Raw genomic sequence first — 19,810 nt, forward strand, 5'->3', positions numbered from 1 at the left:
GCCGCCGCCGACCCCGCCCCTCGGCCGCCTCCCCCGCCTCCGCCTCCTGGAGGCCCGGGACGTGCCCGGCCGGCCGCCGAGCCGCGGGGACTGCGTCCGGCGCGCTCACTTCCGCGTCCCGCCGTCCTCCGGTCCGCGCGCGCCGGGCCGCCGCCGCCATCGGACAATAGGCCGCCCGCCGCGCCTGCAGCGGACTTCCTGCCCGGCCCGGGCCGGCCCGTGCGCCGCTCTCCGCGTCCCTCTCCGCGCCCGGCCCGGAGCCGCGAGCACCCGGCGCCCGGGACGAGCCCGCGCGTCCCGCCGCCCGCGCGTCTGCTGCGGCGGGTCCCGCGGCCTCCTCCTTCTCCGCCCCGCGGACGGCACCCCGGCCCCGTCCAGCGGCTGCTCGCGTCGTCGGTTTCCGAGTTCGATTGCTTACGGAGCAGATTTTTTTTTCCCCCTATTTTTCCTTTTACGATTTGGAAAAAGAGAAGAGAACGCACAGCAGGCTGGGACAGGGAAGTGCCACCAGCTGCCCCCACGTGGACACCAATGAGGGGAAAGGGAGTTGGAAGCAAACTCAGTCCAGCTGGCCTTGAGGCTTCAACTTCTGCCGGACTCTGAGGCCTGGGGTCATGACTCTCACGCCGGGCAGGTGGAAGGCTTTACCTGTCCTGGGCTGGACTTGAGCCCCTGCCCGTCTTTAGCAACGAACCCCCCACCCCCTCTACCCCACACACCGGACATCTGCGCTGGGCTCTGATACCCGTCTGCGACATGGATAAGTATGGGGACCTGGGCCTGGAGGCCAGTAAATTCATCGAGGACCTGAACATGTACGAGGCCTCCAAGGATGGACTCTTCCGAGTGGACAAGGGGGCAGGCAACAACCCTGAGTTTGAGGAAACGCGCCGGGTGTTTGCCACCAAAATGGCCAAGATCCACCTCCAGCAGCAGCAACAGCTCTTGCAGGAGGAGACCCTGCCCAGGGGGAGCCGGGGCCCAGTCAATGGTGGGGCCCCCATGGGCCCACAGGCCCGCCGGGACGCTGGTGTGAGCAGCAAGCTGACCGTGGATGGTGCTGCCAAGCCCCCTCTCGCTGCCTCCACGGTGGGTCCTGGGACAGCCCCCTCTGTCGCCCCCGGGCAGCCCTCATACCCACCCCAGGAGCAGAGGGCCAGGACATATGCCCGCAGCGCAAGTCACAGCAGTCAGGACTACGGCTCCAAGGAGAGCCTGGCAGGCTGGGAGATGTCTGGCTTCCGCCCACTGGGCTCCTGTGAGGACCCTTCCTGCCTCACCCATGGAGACTATTATGACAACCTCTCCTTGGCAAGCCCAAAGTGGGCTGATGAACCCCGAGTGTCCCCCGGCATCAGGCCGGGCGCAGGGAGTGGGTGGCCTGGCTCCCCAGGAACGGACGCACCACTGCCCAAACCCTCCAGGGACCATCCCCTGTGCCAGCCTCAGCTGTCCCTGAGCTCCAGCAGGTCACTTGAGAGCAGCCAGGATGGCGCTGGTGGCCGCGGTGACGAGAAGCCGACTGGGCTTTGGACTACCTCCTCCTCCCCACGGGTGAGCCCTGGCCTTTCTTCCCCAGGCCCAGAGAATGGGGCCATGGTAGGGCCCCCTCCGCCCAGGACCTCCTCTTTCTTAGCCCCCTTGGCCCAGAGCTGCCCCAGCCAAGGAGCTCTTCCAAGAACAAACTCGGGGGTGGGCAGCGAGGTTTCAGGCCTGATGCCCAAAGCCACGGTGGACCCTCAAGTCTGGTTCCAAGACGGACCCAAATCTTACCTTTCTAGTTCGGCCTCATCATCCTCACCAGCCAGTGTGGACAGTATGCCGTCGGGTGCGGCCCCTGGGCTGGGTCCCAAGCCAGTCTGCACAGACCCTGGCGTTGGTCCCAAGCTCAGCCCCACCAGCCTTGTCCACCCAGCGATGTCCACCCCGCCCGAGTTATCTTGTAAAGAAGGTCCCCCTGGCTGGTCGTCGGATGGCAGCCTGGGGCCTGCACTCCTGGAGAGCCCCAGCCCCCCCAGGGTGAGGCTGCCCTGCCAGACCCTCATCCCAGGCCCCGAGCTCGGGCCCTCCGCTGCCGAATTGAAATTAGAAGCCCTAACCCAACGTCTGGAGCGAGAAATGGACGCACACCCGAAGGCCGATTACTTTGGTGAGTGAGAGATGTGTGGCGTCGCCCACCATGGGTGACGAGGTCCCTGTGTTTAGGGAGGTGCTCCCTGCCCATCAGGGATGCTGTAGCTGCCCATCAGTGCCACGCCTATTTTTTTTTTTTTTTTTTTTTAAATGTGCGGTTTCCTCTTTTGGCTGCTGCTTCAGATTCAGAAACTTGAAAGCATCCCTGAGTTGAAAGCGGATCTTGCAGCTGGGAGTTACCCACGTGCCGGGGGGTGGGGGTGGTGGTGGTGTGGGGCAGGATGGCTCGTGATGGCTCTCCAAAAAGGGAAATGCTGTGCCTTCTGGTCCAGGGGTTTCGGGTGTGCCCCAGAACCTCTCGCGGGGACGGGCTTGTGCAGGGACTTGAATGCGAGCAGCTTCTGGGGTCCAGGCACCCCTCTGGGTTCCATCCACTGGTGGGTCTGGCTGTTTGAGGACCCGTGTTTGTGCAGGAGTGTGTGTGTGTGTGTGTGTGTGTGTGTGTGTAGGTTGCAAGATTAACGTGGAAGGCTTTGCTCTCGAGCAATAGTGGTTCTCAAAGTGTAGTCTTGAGACCAGCAGCATCCCTTCACCCGGGAACTGGTTAGAAAGCGAATGATGTGTTGACTCTCCAGGAAATTTGAGACCTGTGGACCAGGTGTCTCCGAAGAACTCAGCCCCCAGCCTGGGTTCCAATCCACAGCCAGGGGACACACACAGCCCCGGCACCTTGCTGGTTTTACTCGCAGTTTCGGGGTCTTGTTTTAGTCTTTTTCGAACCTCGAATTGTTGGCAACTGCTAGCTTCAGCTTTTTCTTTTGCCCTGTCCGGGTTTGGAAGCCGCGAGAAAGCGGCTCTCTTGTTCTGTGGAGTCACCATGTCGTGGTCTCATAGGAGAACGAACTAGAAAGCCTATTTTTAGCAGAGTCTGAGGGTCTTTGTCTCCCCCCCCCATTTTTGAACTCTGGAGAATTGGGGACACGATCTCCCCACTCTGAGGCCTGACGCCCTTGGGAAGCTGAGTCCCAGGAGGGTGCCCGCTAGGCCCCCCTGGAGGAGGGCAGGGCTGGGGAAGCCCTTAACGGCTGTCAGTTCTCTGCGAAAGGCTATGGCCTGAGGGGCTAGGAGGGATGGGGTCCTGGGTGAGCATGGCCACACGGTGGTCATATCCTTCCGAAGCCTCATGGGACCAGCTCTCATGGCACAAAGGGCGCTCGGAGGTTGGGGTGACTTCGTTGGCTTATGTTTCTGAGCATACGACACCATCTGGCTGCTCTCTGTCTCTTTCCCTTTGCAGATGTCCCCCCTTGGCGAATAACGCTTACTGGAAATATTGTGACTTTTAGCTGCAAACTGGTGCTTAATTTTTAATTCTGGGCTGATTAAACAACAAAACAGCCGTTTTCCTCTGTCCGGGAGGCAGGCTCACACAGGCGGGGGTGTTTGCTAACACCAGTCATTCAACATGTGTTTATTGAGCACCTGCCTTGGGCTCTGTGCCCTGTTCAAGGCCTTGGCACACACAGAGAACAGGACAGACAGGGCAGTGGAAGGAGACGGCAGGTGGACCAGATAAATAATCAAATCCTGGGGAGAGATAGAGGTGGAGGAGGGGGTGGAGCCTCCGGGTGGGTGTTGGCAGAGAGGTTTTGGGTTTTAAGTCAGGGGGTCAGGGATCGCCCCATCAGGAAGGTGGCATTGGAGGAAAAGCCTGGGGGAGGCAGCATCTGCCCTGGGGGAAGGCGTTCTGGGTGGACAGACAGCAGGGGCAAAGGCCCTGGGGCCGGTCTGCACCTGGTCCCACGCTGGGCAATTACCTTCTACCATTTAATTTACTAGTTGCAACAACCCTGGGAAGCAGGTTCTGTCATTAGACCTGTTTCATCGACTAGGACGATAAAGCCTGGGGAAGTCAGATCACTTAACCGAGGCCTCGCAGGTGGGGTGCTGGGCATAGCTGTGGATTGGAGCCCCCCAGTTCAGACACTGTACCCATGCCCTTAACCAGCATCGCCATGCTGCCTCCCAAGCACAGATGCAGAAAGCTGTTTCGTATCTGTATTTATTTTGTTTTTGTGGATTTGGTTTTTATTTTTAATTGAGATGAACATCCCACACCATGCAATTAGCCATTTTAAAGTAAACAGTTCAGTGGCATTTAGTACATTCAGTGTTTTACAAACACCAACTCTAATAGTCTCAAAACATTTTTGTCACCCCGAAAGGAAACCTCATACCCATAAAAAGCAGTCGCTCCCCATTCTTCCTCATTCTGGAAGCCTCTGGAAGCCACCATATGTGCTCTGTCTCTGTGGATTTACCCGTTCTGGGTAGATCATGTAAACGGAGTCATATTTAATTTTTGCCTATGCATGACCTTCTTGTATAGAAAACTCCAAAGACCACACACACACACACACACACATAGTCACAAAACCTGAGCAGTGAACAGTGAGTGTCCTTCCCGAAGCCTGGGCTCCTAGTCCAGTGCCCCGGGTGTGATGTGTGTGTATGTGTGTGCGTGTGAGTCTTCACACTCCATGCCATCCACCTGCTCTTTGCCTCTGCCATGGAACGGGGTGCCCTTTCTAGTTGCTGTCTGCAGAGTTGGTCCGGGGCCCGCGCTGCCCCGCACTCAGGAGAGCACCTGCCCCACACACAGGGGATCACCTGCCCGCACACAGGAGAGCGCCTGCCTCGCACCTGCTTTGGTGGCCGAGTCTCTATTGGCACTTCTGTGGCTGGCTGTGTGGCCAAGGAGGAGGTCTCTCATCGGAGCCTCTGGTGGTCAACTTGGCCTCACCCTGCTGGGGGACCTCCTGTTTCTAGGTCTCCCCCCACCCATCTGTGGTGCGAAGCGTCCGGCCTTACTGAGGGGCTCCGCACACGGAGGTCTTCCCTTCCCTAGATCTGGTGTTCTTTGAGAGACCGTGTCTGCCCAACAGCCTGCGTTTCTTGAATTAGGAGGAGATTTTACTTCCAAATAGAAGAGTATCTAATGGCTACAGGGCTCTTGCTGCGAGAGGCAGGGTAAGGTAACCATGACCATCAGGGTTGATATAGGTCTAGCCGGGAGCCAAGCAAAGGCGATGTTTGGGCTGGTTACGTGGGCCCCTTCCTGGGGCAAACGGAGGTGTCCCTGTAGGTGTTTCCACTGTGGGAAGAGCTCCTGGATCCCTGCTCTTGCCTTTGAGGACCCTTAGGTCTGAAGACACCTCAGTTTCCGGTAACTGACTTGCTTGTCTCCAAGGATGCTTCTGGCACTTTCCTTGGCCGTCTTTGTGGGGTTGGTACCTTGTGGTCCCAGGGGCTCCTTCTCCCCCTGCCTCCCTTTTCTTCGCTGTTCCTCCTCTGTAGCCTCTTTGTGTCTTTGTGCCCGTGAGGAAAGAGACCAGGACAGATTCTTGATGCTGCTTGGTGAGGGTTGCTGCTTTGCCCAGGGCCCTGTGCAGCTCCTGCTTTAACACCACTGTTTACACTGCAGAGGAAGGGAAGAGGTCACCGTGCTTTTGTTGACTCTTTCCTGGCCTTTTCCTCCATCCACTGTCTTCCCCACAGGGGTTCCCGCCTCCTTTCTGAAGGAAAAAGGACACAAAGAAGCCACCTGTGACGGCCTGGGTTTCCCGGGAAGCAGATTCAGACATTGGAGCGTGTAGGGGGCTCCCAAGGGGGAGCCCTGGGGAGGAGGGCTCCAGCTGCAGTGCAGGCCTCACAGGCCTGGGCCCACCCCACAGGGAGCACAGAGCTGCAGAAGCCCTTCAGAAGCGTCCTGAGTTCAGGGGAGCTATCCAGGCCTTCACGCTGCACACCCCCCCAGGTTGGTCATTAAGTGTGGGCCGCCCTGTGGCCTCAACCTTGGCCGAGGTAGCCCCGTGCAGCTGGGGCAGAGCCCGAGGGAAGGACGGGCGAGGCCCCCACCTCAAAGTGGCTGCCACAGGCCGCCCCCCCCCCCCCCCCCCCCCCCCCGTCCCCCTCCTGTCCTCAGGCAGATAAGACCCCTTTAGGAGTGACCTTTGGGCTCCGTGACCGATCCTGGCCCCCGTCTGTTTATGGCCGGTGGCGCACTAGGCTTTGGGGATGTGGCCTGCGTTACCCTTCACAGTTAAATGCCAGTACTCTGTTCCTGGTGGAGAAACTGAGGCCCATGACTTGCTCAAGACCACACGGGTCTACATGGGTAGTGGTGTATCACACCAGGTGGGCTCTGGCGCTTCCCATAGGGGACCCGCTGGTCTGTCGCTCTGTTTGTCCCTCCGGTTTCACTCTGCATGCAGCCACCATGGGGGCGTCGTGGGCTTTGAGCCTGGAGGACCTGTGCCTTCCCTCCGGGCTGTGAGCCTGGGGATCCATCACTTGTAACGCCCCCCGGGAGGGTACCAGGTCCTGAGTCTGAAGTGGAGGCAGCTCTTGCTGGATGTGGTCAGGCATCAGGGGTGGAGAGGCCAGAAGAGGTTGGCTGGGGGGGTCTCCCTCACCCGGTAAGTGGGTGGGTAGGCTCCTCCCCACCCTGCACAGAGAGAAGAGGCTGCCTCTGTCCTTAGTTTTCCTGTTTCCCATGGGCCTTCCGGTTGTAGCCGCAGACCCGCCTGTGCTTGGGAACCAGTAAACAGGTGTGACTCCGCCCGGGAATGGCCCCGCCCCTGCCGGGGGCCAGGGAGCCCGTCACACTTGATGTCTTATGACTAGAAGCCACGAGGTTCGTTCGCCGCCATCCAGACCAGGACTGTGTAACTGTCCTAGCTGCTCCTTTCCAGCAGACAGTCTTGCAGACCTCGGGCGGCACGCGGATGGTCCTAATACCCTTTGAAGCACGCCCTGTCTGACTTCATGAGCAGCAGATGCTTGAAATGTGGGGCTTACCTCTAGCCCCAGATGAAAAATTGGGGGTGATTCCAGAGTGCTCTTCCTGGCAATCCTGTAATAGGGTAGCCCTCCTCCCCAGAATTCCAGGACAAGAGGCCGGCATGTACCCTAGAGGTCCCTGTGACACCCCCCCCATCCCCACTAAATATCAGGCATTTCAGTAACGCCAAACCAGGGGCTGAAGTAGAAGTGAAGGTACAAGAAGCATCTGGCTCAGGACCAAGCGTGGTTCCCTGGGCGCTTAGATTCCTTCCAGAGACTCAGGGCCACAGTGTGGACCTACCTGAAGCCCGGCTTTCATTGATGTGGAAGTGAATTTCTGAGCCTCTGGTAACTCTCGTAAATGCCACCCAAGACCCTGGTTCTGCCTATCCAGCCCCTCAGTCCTGGGACAGAGAGACACCCCCAGTCTTTTAGAAATCTCCTTCTCAAAATCAGGAAGGCATATCGTGTTTACTTTTCTAGGGAGGTACAGGATATGCCTATCGTAGGTGCCCGCAACATGAACGTGCCCACCAGATGGAGGCACAGAACGTGGCTGGCGGTGACCCCGCGTTTCCCTCGCTGTGGCCAGGGAGCCACGCTGAGCTCACGGCCCTCCGTCACACCAGCCTCCCTGCTGGGCCCTCAGCTCCTGGAACTGCCCCCCACCCCCCACCCCGCTCCCCAGGCTCCTTGTCTTTGACCTTCCCCAGACAGTGTCCTTCTGGCCCACCTAGAATGTGCCTGCCCCTGTGACCCCACACCCGGAAAGGGGGGTTCTTCAGCTGGAACCCGACGTCAGGTTCCCACGGCGTCGGCCAGGTCCCATCACGCTGCCTCTCTGCCGTCCTGCCTCCTTGGGACAGTATGTTTCTGCTCTATTCCTCTGTGACCAGGAAAGAATGCCTTGTTTTTTCTATTAATAATCCACGCCATGAAGCTGATCTTCTGACAGGACAGTTTCTTGCCAGAGGGTTAAAAACGAACATTTTTTTTTTTTTTTTAAAGATTTTATTTATTTATTTGACAGACAGAGATCACAAGTAGGCAGAGAGGCAGACAGAGAGAGAGGAAGGGAAGCAGGCTTCCTGCCGTGCAGAGAGCCCGATGCGGGACTCGATCCCAGGATCCCGGGATCATGACCTGAGCCGAAGGCAGAGGCTTTAACCCACTGAGCCACCCAGGCGCCCAAAAACGAACATATTTTTTACATCTTTTTTTTTAAGATGTATTGATCTATATTTTAGAGAGAGAGAGAGAACAAGAGAGCAAGAATGAGAACATGAGCGGGAGAGACAGAGGGAGAGGGAGAGAGAATCCCAAACTGACTCCCAGCGGAGCACGGAGCCCTACGCAGGGCTCGATCCCACGACCCTGAGCTCATGACCTGAGCTGAAACCAAGAGTTGGATGCTTAACTGACTGAGCCGCCCCAGTGCCTCTTCTTTATGTCTTTTGACTTATGACTGCCACCTGGGACACGAGGAAACCAGGTGTGCTGGGCCTGATCCCACCAGGAGGCCCAGGCGCTGTGTCTGTGGCTCTGGGTCCCATCGGAGGCCTGGCTGTTAGCTGACTGAGGAACCCAGGGATGGGGGAGCATCCATGTCAGTAGCGGTGAGAGCCCGGAAAGGCGGCGGGGGCTGGACGGCCTGGCCTTCCCCCCCTCTCCCGGACGTCTACGGAGGTGAAGCCCAAGTTTGTATTTTTAGTTACAGTTACGTTGTCTGTTGCAAACGGTCATCATCTTGACTTTAGGTATCTGGAAAATACATACCGTTAAACCAAGAGCCATGAATCACTGACGTGCTACCATCCTGAGGACAATCAGTGTGGTGGTTTCCTGCAGGAAGTTTCCAGAGCAGAGCCAGAGCCCGCTGTGAATCAGGATGCGTCATATGTGTGTTCGTGGCTCTCTGGCCAGACGTAGAAGCAGCGACTCAGCCGGAGGTCACCCACGGGGCTCTGCAGAGGGTGTCTAAGGAAAGCAGGATGAGGAAAGGAGAGAGCTCTAGGAAAGCATCACATGCAGGGTGTTACGTCTGTCACCCACCCTGGAGGCCTTTTGGAGGCTCTCGTTCTAATGACACGTGGGGTCAAGTTGGGGGGACAGCGGGTAGCACCGGCCACGGGGTTTACTGGCCTTGTTTTCCCTCGTGTGCCCCAGGCTTCCTCCGTGGACTCCCGTGATGGCCTTGGTGGTGCTGGGTCCGTGGACGCTGGACAGTGACCTCAGGGCCTGGCCCCGTCCGGGGCCCACACAGCAGGTGCTTGGAGGATGTCTGTTGGAGGAATGGAGGGGCTTCTGTTGGGACGTGAAGGGAGACGAGGGTGGGATTTGTAGCTGCGGTTATGGCTCTGAAACAGTGGTGCTAAAGTGTGTCGCTGTGCACTGGCCACTTTTTTTTTTTTTTAAAGATTTTATTTATTTATTTGACAGAGAGAGATCACAAGCAGGCAGAGAGGCAGGCAGAGAGAGAGGAGGAAGCAGGCTCCTCGCCGAGCAGAGAGCCCAATGCGGGGCTCGATCCTAGGACCCTGGGACCATGACCTGAGCCGAAGGCAGAGGCTTTAACCCACTGAGCCATCCAGGCGCCCCCACTGGCCACTTTTTTAATCATCACACGCCATTGGCTTATTCAGTCCTTCCAATAAGCCCATTATGCTAGGCCCATTTCGTAGGCGGGCCAGCTGAGGTACACAGAAGTTAAGTAACCTGCCGGACACATTAATCAAGGAGCTTGGCTGAATCTGAGGCCTTGACAACCCCGTGGCGCTGCCTGTCCGCTCCTGGGAGTGCAATGGCTTTCTGATAAGGAGAACTTTCGGGGGGAAATGCAGCCCTGAGTCGGTCAGGGCTGAGGTCTTCCCCTTCTGTGGTGGAGGGAGGCAGGGCATGCAGGGGCACCTGGGCTGGCTGGAGGAGCCGTGCCCGCACCAGCCCCTCCCTGCCGGCCCGAGATGGAACCACGAGGCTCAGAAGGACACCGAGGCCATGCAGTGACCTTGACTGCCCACGACCCCTGGGACCCGCTGACTTGTGTTTCTCTGTGAGGTGTCGGTTAGGACCAGCACGTCTTGCTTTCAGGGAGCTTATGACAACCCTGAGTGTTGTGGGCCAGGGTAGGGGTGTGCCCGGATGCCTCGGTCTGAGGATCAGTGTCAACCCTAGGACGGGGCAGGGATGCTTAGAACCAAACATGGGACGAAACAACACTTAGAGTCCATCCGGCAAAGCGAACAGAAACCTTACCCGACAACAAAACAGGCCTCCAGAATTCCCAGGGCGCGTCAACGGCAGGATGGTACTTGCCAGCAAATATTTATATCGGCTCCAGGTTTTGTTTTTCATTTGTCCCCTCCCAGGGAAACCAGCTGGACACGGAACATCAGGGTCACGTTGGAAGGCTGGAGACTTTCTGCTGGATTGTCTCAAAGGGAATACTTCAGGGTCGGCGGCCAGGCTATTTTTAAGCTTTGAGAGCCACGAGTTGAGACTTGGCCAAGTTCCTTCCTCCTCTTTCTCGGTCTGTGACTCAACTCTGCGTGTCCCAGGAGAGCGAGGACTGGTTACTCCTGGTTACTGGAAGTCTGTTGGGAGCCTGTCAGGGACCTCGGGCCTCTCTCCCCCACACATGCATTTGCGGTCTATAGAAAGTTCTGGAAGCCTGCTCTGAGGCCGTCTGTCGCTGGAGAGGAGGGGCCTTGAGTTCAGTGTGTAGCTGCCCTTCGGCTGACCCTGGTAACCTGAGTCTGGGGGTGAGCACACGTCACAGCAGGCTCTGGGCCCGACAGCACGCAGTGGTCATTCTGGCGTGCTGAGAGAGTAGCACGCTTGCCTCTTGCTGACCGGAGGCCCTCTGGTAGTAGTAGCAGCTTGGCTTTTGTTCCAAGCCTCAGCCTCCCTCCCAGCAGGGTGGAGCCCAGCTGTGGCCCATCTGCCGATGGGATGGCCCCAGCTCGCCCGGGGCTTAGGGGTGGAGCTTTTGCATGGCTGAAATGTCACCTGTCCTGTTCCTCTCTCCCCTATGGTGGCTTGCCTTGCTTCCCGAGGAGGCAGGGAGGTACTAAATTTAGAAAGATGGACTTGGGGGCAGCCTAGCTGATGGCTGGCCGTGCCGCACCCCTGGGGCGTTTACTGACAGAAGTCTCTTCACTGTAAACATGCTGGGGACAGGACAGCGGGAGGCCGGCCTGCCTGTGCCAGCTTGGGCATCCTGCTTTGGTTCTTTTGCCCTTGGATTCCTCACCTCGTGGACACTGGACGTCCTGAGCTCGATATAATTCTCTTCCCTTCCCCGGGCTGCGAGCCTCCGGAGGAACCTGTGAGAGCACTGTCCCCAGCTAGGGTGACTCTGAAATACCTCCCTGCTCCTAATAATGCTTGTCGTCCTCCGTCTCAATCACAAAGCCAAAATGACATTTTGGGGAGGGAAAACCCCTTAAGCTATATAAAAAGCCCCACTTAAATAAGGAAAATGAAGAAATAAAACCTGGGTGGTTTCTGTCTTGCTTAGATACACAGAGCTCTGGAATCCTGAAGCGGGGGTTGTGGGTGTGACCCCGTAGGGGTCACCTGCCCCTCACCCCAGCTCTACCCCAGACCCTTCATTCACCTCTGTCCATCACCACATCCAGTTCCAAGCACAGAGAACATACTCCTTCGGTTGCCGTCATTATGGAACAGCTACTGTACACAGGAGACGGGATTAGGATCGGTGGAGCTTCCTTCCTCTGCTGGGATGTAGGCTCCCTCAGAGTGGGGTGTCCGTTCTGTTCACCACTGTGTCTCAAAGCCCCAGGCAGTGCCCGGCCCACAGTGCTCGTCGAATGAGCGAGTGAACCCCGTGGCCAACAGGAGGATGGGGACGGTCCCCAAGTCCCTCCCGAGGGCTGGGGCTTTGCGTGTGGAGATTACCACTGGGGTGGGCATGCACTCCAGTGCCGGTCCACACCTCCCACGCAGGTGCTGGAGAGTTCTAGGCCGGCAGGAGCACCAGGGTAACTTCATAACCTCACCCTGGCCAGGAGGGACTCCGATGAATTCTCCCACCGGGCTGGAAGTTGCTTCGGGTAGCCTTCTGGGGGCTGGAGGGGCTGGAAGAGGTTGGATGCTGGGGTTTGTCTGGGCGGAAGCTTTGCAGAGCTCCAGGGACCAAAGTCCTGGGGAAGCTGGGACAGAAGCAGAGAGACCTGCTGGCAGACGTGTTTCTAGCTGAGAAGATGTTCATATTCTACTAAAGTAGAATTTGAGGAACTGCGTGGAGGCTTTGGATCTACCCTGGGCAGACGCCTCGACAGTCTCGTGCCTCAGTTTCCCCATCAGGAAAATGTGGACATGGCCACTGTGAAGACTAAATTAGTTAGCAGAGATCTGTGCCCGTGAGTTGGGGAGCTGCTAGCTGCAGGCATTAGCCAAGCACTTGGACTCGTGGCTGGTCCGAATGAGATGTGCTCCAAGTGTGAGATACAGTCTGGGGATCTGAAGATGTGGTGTGGGAAAAGAAATGTAAAGTAGCTCGTTAACATTTTTACGTCGATTCTGTGTTTAAACAAGAATACTTGGGACGTGCTGGGCTAAGTAAATTGTATCTTTAAAATCGGTTTCACCCATTTTTTAAAAAGGATTTTATTTATCTATTTGACAGAGAGAGAGAGAGCACACAAGGAGGCAGAGAGGCAGGCAGAGGGAGGAACAGACTCCACGCTGAGCGGAGGGCTCAAGGCAGGACTCGATCCCAGAACCCTGGCATCATGACCTGAGCTGAAGGCAGACGCTTAACTGACTGAGCTACCTGGGCACCCCACTTTCACCCATTTTTGCTCTTTAAGTGTGGCTACTTGAAAATAGAAACTCGCAGGCAGCCTGCGCTTTTTCTGTCCGTCCCCGCTGTGCTTCCTAAAGCATTTGGAGTATGGCCTGTGCGGACTGCTGGCTGGGCAGGCACTTAATATTATTGTTTGCTTCCAAATACGAAAGCATCTTTACGTTGTCCCACCTGAAGGCCACGCCCAGTGGGGCTGTTCTGATCCACAAATGCTTAAACAGGAAGATTGTAATATGTTCCGTTCAAGCCCCTGAAACGAGCCCACTGAGGCCATACGCCCATTGCAGGAGGGGCCAAGACGGCTCTCACAGTGGGTCCTTTCTGATGGAGGAAGAAGGTACTTTGGGGTCCGAGGTGGTGGTGGCGGTAGCTGAGCCAGTTTTCCAAGACCTTTGTAACACACTGAGTCTAGCAAGGATAAGCAGGGACCGCTCGTCCCCTTGCCGTCTTTAGAGAAAGGAAAGACAGTGTTTCTGGCAAGAGAGGTGGGAGAGGCCCTCTGGGATTGGGATTGGGCTCTGCTGGGCCCCGGCCAGCATGGGCCCACACCCTGCCCCTCTGGCTGGGCTCTGGAGGCCTTGCCTTGGCCTGGGGAGAGTGGCCAAGTTGGGTGGCCTTCCAGGCAGCCTCCAAAGGGCTGATTGTCCGAGGCCTCTTCTAGCATGGCTGACGCCTTCCTCTCTGGTGGTGGGGCTGAGACAGAGGCCCTTTGGTGGCTGGCCTCGGAGGTCAGGCCATTTTCAGAGCCAATCATCCCTCCTCTGCCCGTGGCCCCTGGCCACCTCCCCGCAGAGTCACCCATGCCTGAGGTGTGGGTGTGGGGAGCAGCAGCTCTGCCCGAGTTTACAGCCAGAGAGCAAAGGAAGCAGGGCGGGGTTGGGGGGGCAGGAAGAAAGGAACCGATGTGGAGTAAACCAGCAGGGCCTCAGCCCAGCTGTGCACTCTGTGGGGTTTCCACCTCTGCACTGGATACTCAGGGGCAGGCCCAGGGCTCTTCTGCTGCGTGGCCTTTTCTGACCCCGCCGTAGAAGTGGCTGGGTGTCACTTCTGCTATGCTCCCTTGGTCAAAGAGTGCCAAGCCCTCCCCTATTCATGCGCATTCCCCCCACCTCTGGTTGGAAGATGTGTCAAGGAATTTGCAGCTGTGTTTTTAAAAAATTGCACTTACATTCCCTGAAATGTGCTGTGTGATGGGGTTTACACTAAAATGCTCGCACCCATGTAACGGGTGCTCCTGTCTAGATCTAGAAGAGTTCCAACCCTGGGAAGCTCCCTCGTGCCTCTTCTAGTCAGTGTCCACCCCTCCCTAACACTATTCTGACTTTTTCATCATTTATTAGTTTTACCTGTCCTAAAACACAATATACACGTATTTATACGGTGTTCACCTATAGCCGATCCTCATTATTCACGGATTCCGCATTTGCGAATTTGCCTATTTGCTAAAATTTATTTGGAACCCCGAAATTCACTCGTGGCTTTCTGGCAATTATCTGAGGACTCGCACAGAGGTGTGGCCCCACACACAATCCCAGCTGAGGGTGAGCGGGGTCGTGCTCTGCCTGCTTGTTTTGGGCGTCATCCTGTAAACATGCGTCTTCCTTGCCGTCTCTTTAGTGCCATGTTTTTCGCATTCTTGGGCTCTTTGTCGGTGAATTTTATGTTCAGAATGTTCCCCAAGTGCAGTGCTGCCCGGTATTCCTGAGTTCAAGGAGGCTGCGCGATGTGCCTCATGGGGACTGTCATGCTTATCTAACCTGTGCTAGATAAGCTTCCTTCAGGCGCAGAGTCCTGGTGCCGTGGGCCCTGAGTTCAACCTTAATGAAATCAACAATGCATATTACATCAGGTGTCTTTCAGCAGAAGCACAGATAAAACAAGGTTATGTACTGATTAGTTGATGAAAAGGTTGTGCCCAGAGGCTGGCAGGAACCTAACCCTATATTTCCTCTGGGAGCAAGGTTCACTATTCACTAATCCGGTATTTGCAGTGACTTTGTGGAGCCTTGTACATAGTGAATATCGAGACTTGACTGTAGATCTCTTTTGTCTGGAATAGTTCACTCAGAGATTGTGACGTTCATCTCTCTTGTTGTGTGTGTTCCATGTCCGTCCTTTTTGCACTGCGAAGGAGTATTCCATTCCACAAGTGCGCAGTTGGTTTTTCCATTTCCCTGCGGAGGAATGTTTGGGTTCTTTGGCTTGGGGGCTGAATAATAAGTCTGCTGGGATCGTTTGTGTGGAGATCTGCTCTACCCACTTCTCCCGGGTAGATGCCCAGGAGTGGAATTGCTGGACCATACAACAGGAGGATATTTAGCATTTCAGCAGCTGCCAACAAGCTTTCCAGAAGCGCCCTGCCCTGTAACAACCCCCTCCCTCTGCCACAAGAGCCCTTCTGTGGTTCTTGACCGGCTGTGTCACAGGTTTCTTTTGGGTTCTGCCCCATGGGTGACTTTCTAAACCAGCTCCTCTCTGACCTTCTGACCTGGTGTCACTTGACTGACACCCTACCAGCTTCTTCTGTTGAAATACAGTGATTTTCATCCCTTTTTTTTTTTCCTAAAGGTATGGCTAATAACCTTTTTTTTTAAAATTATTTATTTGACACACAGAGATCACAAGTAGGCAGAGAGGCAGGCAGAGAGAGAGGGAGAAGCAGGCTCCCCGCTGAGCAGAGAGCCCGATGCGGGACTCCATCCCAGGACCCTGAGATCATGACCTGAGCCGAAGGCAGAGGCTCAACCACTGAGCCACCCCGGCGCCCTCATCCCTTTTTTTAATGCTCACAAGGCTTTGATCCTCCACCCCCAGCTTTCACGAACACAGAACACTTCTGTGGTTTTTGCCATTTCTAAAAACTTAAGCACAACTAACTGTGGGAAAGTCAGAAACTCTGAACAAACAGAAATCATGATAGAAGGGGCCCGTCATTCTGACTAGGGGTGGTCACTGTTGAGATAGGCTTCGTTCTTGTACACACAGATATTTCATTTTTTAAAAGATTTTTATTTACTTCTTTATGTGTAGGAGAGAGAACAGCTTGGGAGAGGGGCAGAGGGAGAGGGAGAAGCAGGCTTCCCACTGAACAGGGAGCCCAATGAGGGGCTCAATCCTGGGACTCCGGGATCATCGATCATCGATCGAAGGCAGACGCTTAACCGACTGAGCTACCCAGGCGCCCCAGATAGTTTATTTTTAAGTATCTGAGTGAATGAGTGTGAACTTTGTTGGAGAATCGAGTCTTTGGCAGGAGTTGTCCTGGTGGAGGGCCCCTTGGGATGCCCGAACACCACGCTCAGAAGCCAGCCAGTGAACCTTTTCCTCCTTCAGCTGCTTGTTGGAATTGCTACTTCTGTTCAGTTTCTGGTACCCACTGGGAGGCTTTATGTCAGCCCACCGGCGTGATTTTTTTTGAAGGCCAGCCAGAGTCTAATTTTATGTAGTCCTTAGAGAATCAGAGTGGAGAGCTGGGGGCCACAGGAAGCTCTTCTCCGGACCCTCCGGACAAAGCCCTCTTCACTCCTCCGGGGAGCCCGCCGCAGGAGGGAGCTCCCTGCCCAGGGGCGGCCAGAGTGTAGGTCGCTTCTGGTGGTGAGCCAGTCTTCCCTCTGTCCAGCCAGCAAGCAGGCTTCCTTAGGATCGGACTCAGTCAGTCGCCGGACCAGTCCCATGGAAACAAAACAGGACCTGTCCCTGTTTAGCTTTGCCTCTGCATGTGGGTGTCTACCTTGTTTTCTGTATTGCATACTTTAGTGTTCTAATAATATTTGTGTGAACATTTTTGTTTTTTGTGCCAGCTCTGTTGAGAGGTAATTCACACACCATAGCCCATCCTTTGAGAGTATACAATTTGGTGGTGTAGCCGCCAAATGTATACTGTACATGTATATATGTTTATCCTGTATATGTCTATAAAAATGTTTTATTATTTATTTCTAAAGATTTTATTTATTTACTTTGAGAGAGAGCGAGCAAGAAAGATCACAGAGGCAGGGGGGAAGCTGACTCCTTGCAGAGCAGAGAGACTATTGTAGGGCTCGACCTCAGAACACTGAGATCGTGACTTGAGCTGAAGGCAGACCCTTAGCAGGCTGAGTCACCCAGGTGCCCCCCGGCCCAGTATGTGATTTTAGAATATCTTTCTCACCCCCCAAAAGCGAGACCTCCCCCACTGGCAGACGCTCCCTGCTTCTTCTCCCCCAGTCCTAGGCAGGCGCCGATCTACTCACCACCTCTGTGCGCACCCATTTGGGGCCGCATCTTTGATTTTTTTGCTTAGGAAAAATCCTATTAAATTACTGGGTCATGGGGTGCCTGGGTGGCTCAGTGGGTTAAGCCTCTGCCTTCAGCTCAGGTCATGATCTCAGGGTCCTGGGATCAAGCCCCTAATCAGGCTCTCTGCTCAGTGGGGAGCCTGCTTCCTCCTCTCTCTCTCTCTGTCTCTCTCTCTCTCTCTCTGCCTGCCTCTCTGCTTACTTGTGATCTTTGTCAAATAAATAAATAAATTCTTTAAAAAAAATTACTGGGTTAGGTGGTGTGAAAGTTTTTTAGGGCTTTTGCCACGTGGTGCCACACCGCTGTCCCGAAGCCTTGTCCACATTTAGGCTTGCACCAGCTCCGCGAGCTGCACCTCCGTGACACTGTCATTGTTCCTCGTCTTTGCCTGAGGGCCAGTGACGTGTGGTATCCCATGTTGCACGTGGCTCCTGGCAAGGGGGAAGACTGTTTCCTCGGCTGGCTGATCGGATCTGGGAAGGGTGCCAGTGGTGGGGGGTGGAGACGGGCAGTGGGGGAAGGACGGAGGAGGGGGAGCCTAGAGGCGCAGGGCGGGGTGCTGCCGAGCCGGGCGGGGGTGCAGGGCCTGCTCAGGGGCCCCTTGAACTCTGTGTTCCTGTGGGGAGTGGAGGGCAGGGAAGGGTTGAGGCCCAAGAACGGGAGTGCCCTGGGGCCGCCTGGAACCCATGGGCAGCGTGGCAAGGCAAGCTTCTAGCCTGCAGGGATTAGGAAATTGAGGCGGAAACTTCCTTCCCCACCGCGAGGAAGTGAAGCCATCATTGGTTTCGAGCAGCTTTCAGAGTGAAGAAAGCAGGCTGGCGTAATGACCCCGTAACCCAGAATGGCCTTAAATACTTCCTTTGTGGCTTGGGGAGAGGTTCTCCCCTTGGCGCTGGAGCTTCAGGTGCATGGGAGAGAGGGCAGAGGCAGGTAGGAGGATGCTGGTTGTGTTCTCTACACCCACAGCTCTTGACCTTGGCTGCCCCTTCGATCCATCTGAGGTGCACTGGCCGCATCCCCAGACTGGAACCAGAGTCTCTGGAGGTGGTGGTGGAGAATGACCATCGGCATGGTGGGGGGTCAGGGGGCCCAGCACCCACGGCCTCCGGGGGTGGGGGTTGTGAACTTCCGTGGAGCCAGGAGGAAGACTCTTGCTGGGGTCATTGGTCCAGCTCTGCCCCGAACGCTTGGCCCCTTTTGCAGAACCTGTTGACTCCCAGAGCCACCAGGGTCCACAGGCTGCAGCCTTCAGCCAAGGAAAAGCCTTGTTCAACCTGTGGCCAGCATAACTCGTTCACCTGTGCCCCACGGAGACTGCCCCCTCCCAGCCAACTCCCAAGCTTGACTGCCTGCCCTGACCCCTGCCTTGATCCCTTTGCGGCACAGTAGGGGGGTCCTGGATGTGCGATCCCATGTGGTGTGTGGTGTCGGGGCGGAGTAGAGAGGATGCCCTGGGGTGGCCACTGTGGGGTGGGGCGGCCACCCTCCTCATGGAGAGAAGAGCAGGCACCGGGATGGGGCAAGGCCCAGACCAGAGCTGGGGTTAGGGGGGTGGAGGCCGGGGAAGGTTGCAGGGCCCCGTGGGCTAGTCTGATGGAGCCTTCTTATTTCAAACCTTATCATACCAACCAGAGGTACCCCCTGGGTCGTCACCCGGGTTGGCTGTGTGTTTGGCCAAAGGAGGGCTGCAGGGTTGGCTGCCCAGCCATCCGCGGGAAGGAGGCAGGAGTCCTGTCGTCTCCAAGCTTCACGCTGAGGCTGCTTTCTGGCCTCCCTGTTCGTCAATCCAGCCTTTGCAAGGGAGTGGGGAAGGGGCTGTGACCTTAACCCAAAGTTGCTTTTTGGCTCTGGGTGCCTGGGAGATCGTTTAATCCCAATTTGGGATAACACGTGATTTCACGTGGAACATGGCCCCCGGCGAGGTGTGTCTGCATTTGATCAGTAATACTGTGTTACTGGTTCTCCAGTAGTTTTCCTGGAGCTTGGGAGGGTGCGGGGGGGGGGGGGTGGGGGAATGCCCGGGGCCATAGTGAGAGCCGGTTCAGTCCCACTGAGGCCAGAGAGCTTTACCTTTCCTCTGTTCTATGGATTTGAGGTTTCACTGATTGACTGATTGATTGATTTGAGAAAAGTTTCTTTCTCTCTAAAGCACTTTGCGAACCACAGCTCTGCACAGAGAGGTGACATGAGCTGTCCATCACCGGGCCCTTAGCAGGCCGTGGTAAGAACAGTAATTATCAAATGTCCAGTTCCTGGCTTTTTGTCCGCTTCCGGTGAATTGAAAAGCTCCTCTATTAAGGCCCGTTCTCCCTGTTCTGGCTTCTTCAGGACATGACCATCCGTGTTAGTTGTGTTCCGCCTGGTACCCAGTATTTCTTCTTAGCACCTGGAAGACCATAGAAAGCTCTGGACCAGTGCCAGAGGCCGTGCCTCTCCCTCTTCCCCTAGCCTCCTGGATGACAGGGATCAACCTTGAAGGAGCCCGTCAAGGGTTAAGGTAGGGGCTCTGTCTTCCAGGAGGTTCTGCCTGGAAGCAGCCCCAGGAGGTGTGAGCCACAGGGGTCCTCCACGGACTCCGGAGACTCTCCCAGCAGGAAACCTGGCCCCTCCTGCAAACCCTGGGGAGGGTCCCCCCATGAGTCTGGCCTGCTGCCTGCGGTGCATGACGGGACGTGTGTCTGTCTTTCCCTGTCCTTCCTCTCCAGCGCCACACACACCTCCTCGTTC

At 56.1% G+C, this 19,810-nt stretch overlaps 1 protein-coding gene across 1 annotated transcript in view; it reads left to right on the forward strand.

Annotated features, from left to right (window-relative positions):
• The first annotated feature begins 289 nt into the window (after nucleotides 1-289).
• Nucleotides 290-19,810, forward strand: part of LIMD1 (LIM domain containing 1) — a 63,994-nt gene continuing 44,473 nt past the window's right edge. Inside the window, exon 1 of the mRNA XM_059389551.1 lies at nucleotides 290-2,149. Within this exon, the coding sequence (XP_059245534.1) occupies nucleotides 757-2,149 (1,393 nt within the window). The 5' untranslated portion in view covers nucleotides 290-756. The remainder of the gene's footprint in view (nucleotides 2,150-19,810) is intronic.

Source organism: Mustela nigripes, chromosome 2, assembly GCF_022355385.1.
Source record: "Mustela nigripes isolate SB6536 chromosome 2, MUSNIG.SB6536, whole genome shotgun sequence".
Lineage (NCBI taxonomy): Eukaryota > Metazoa > Chordata > Mammalia > Carnivora > Mustelidae > Mustela > Mustela nigripes.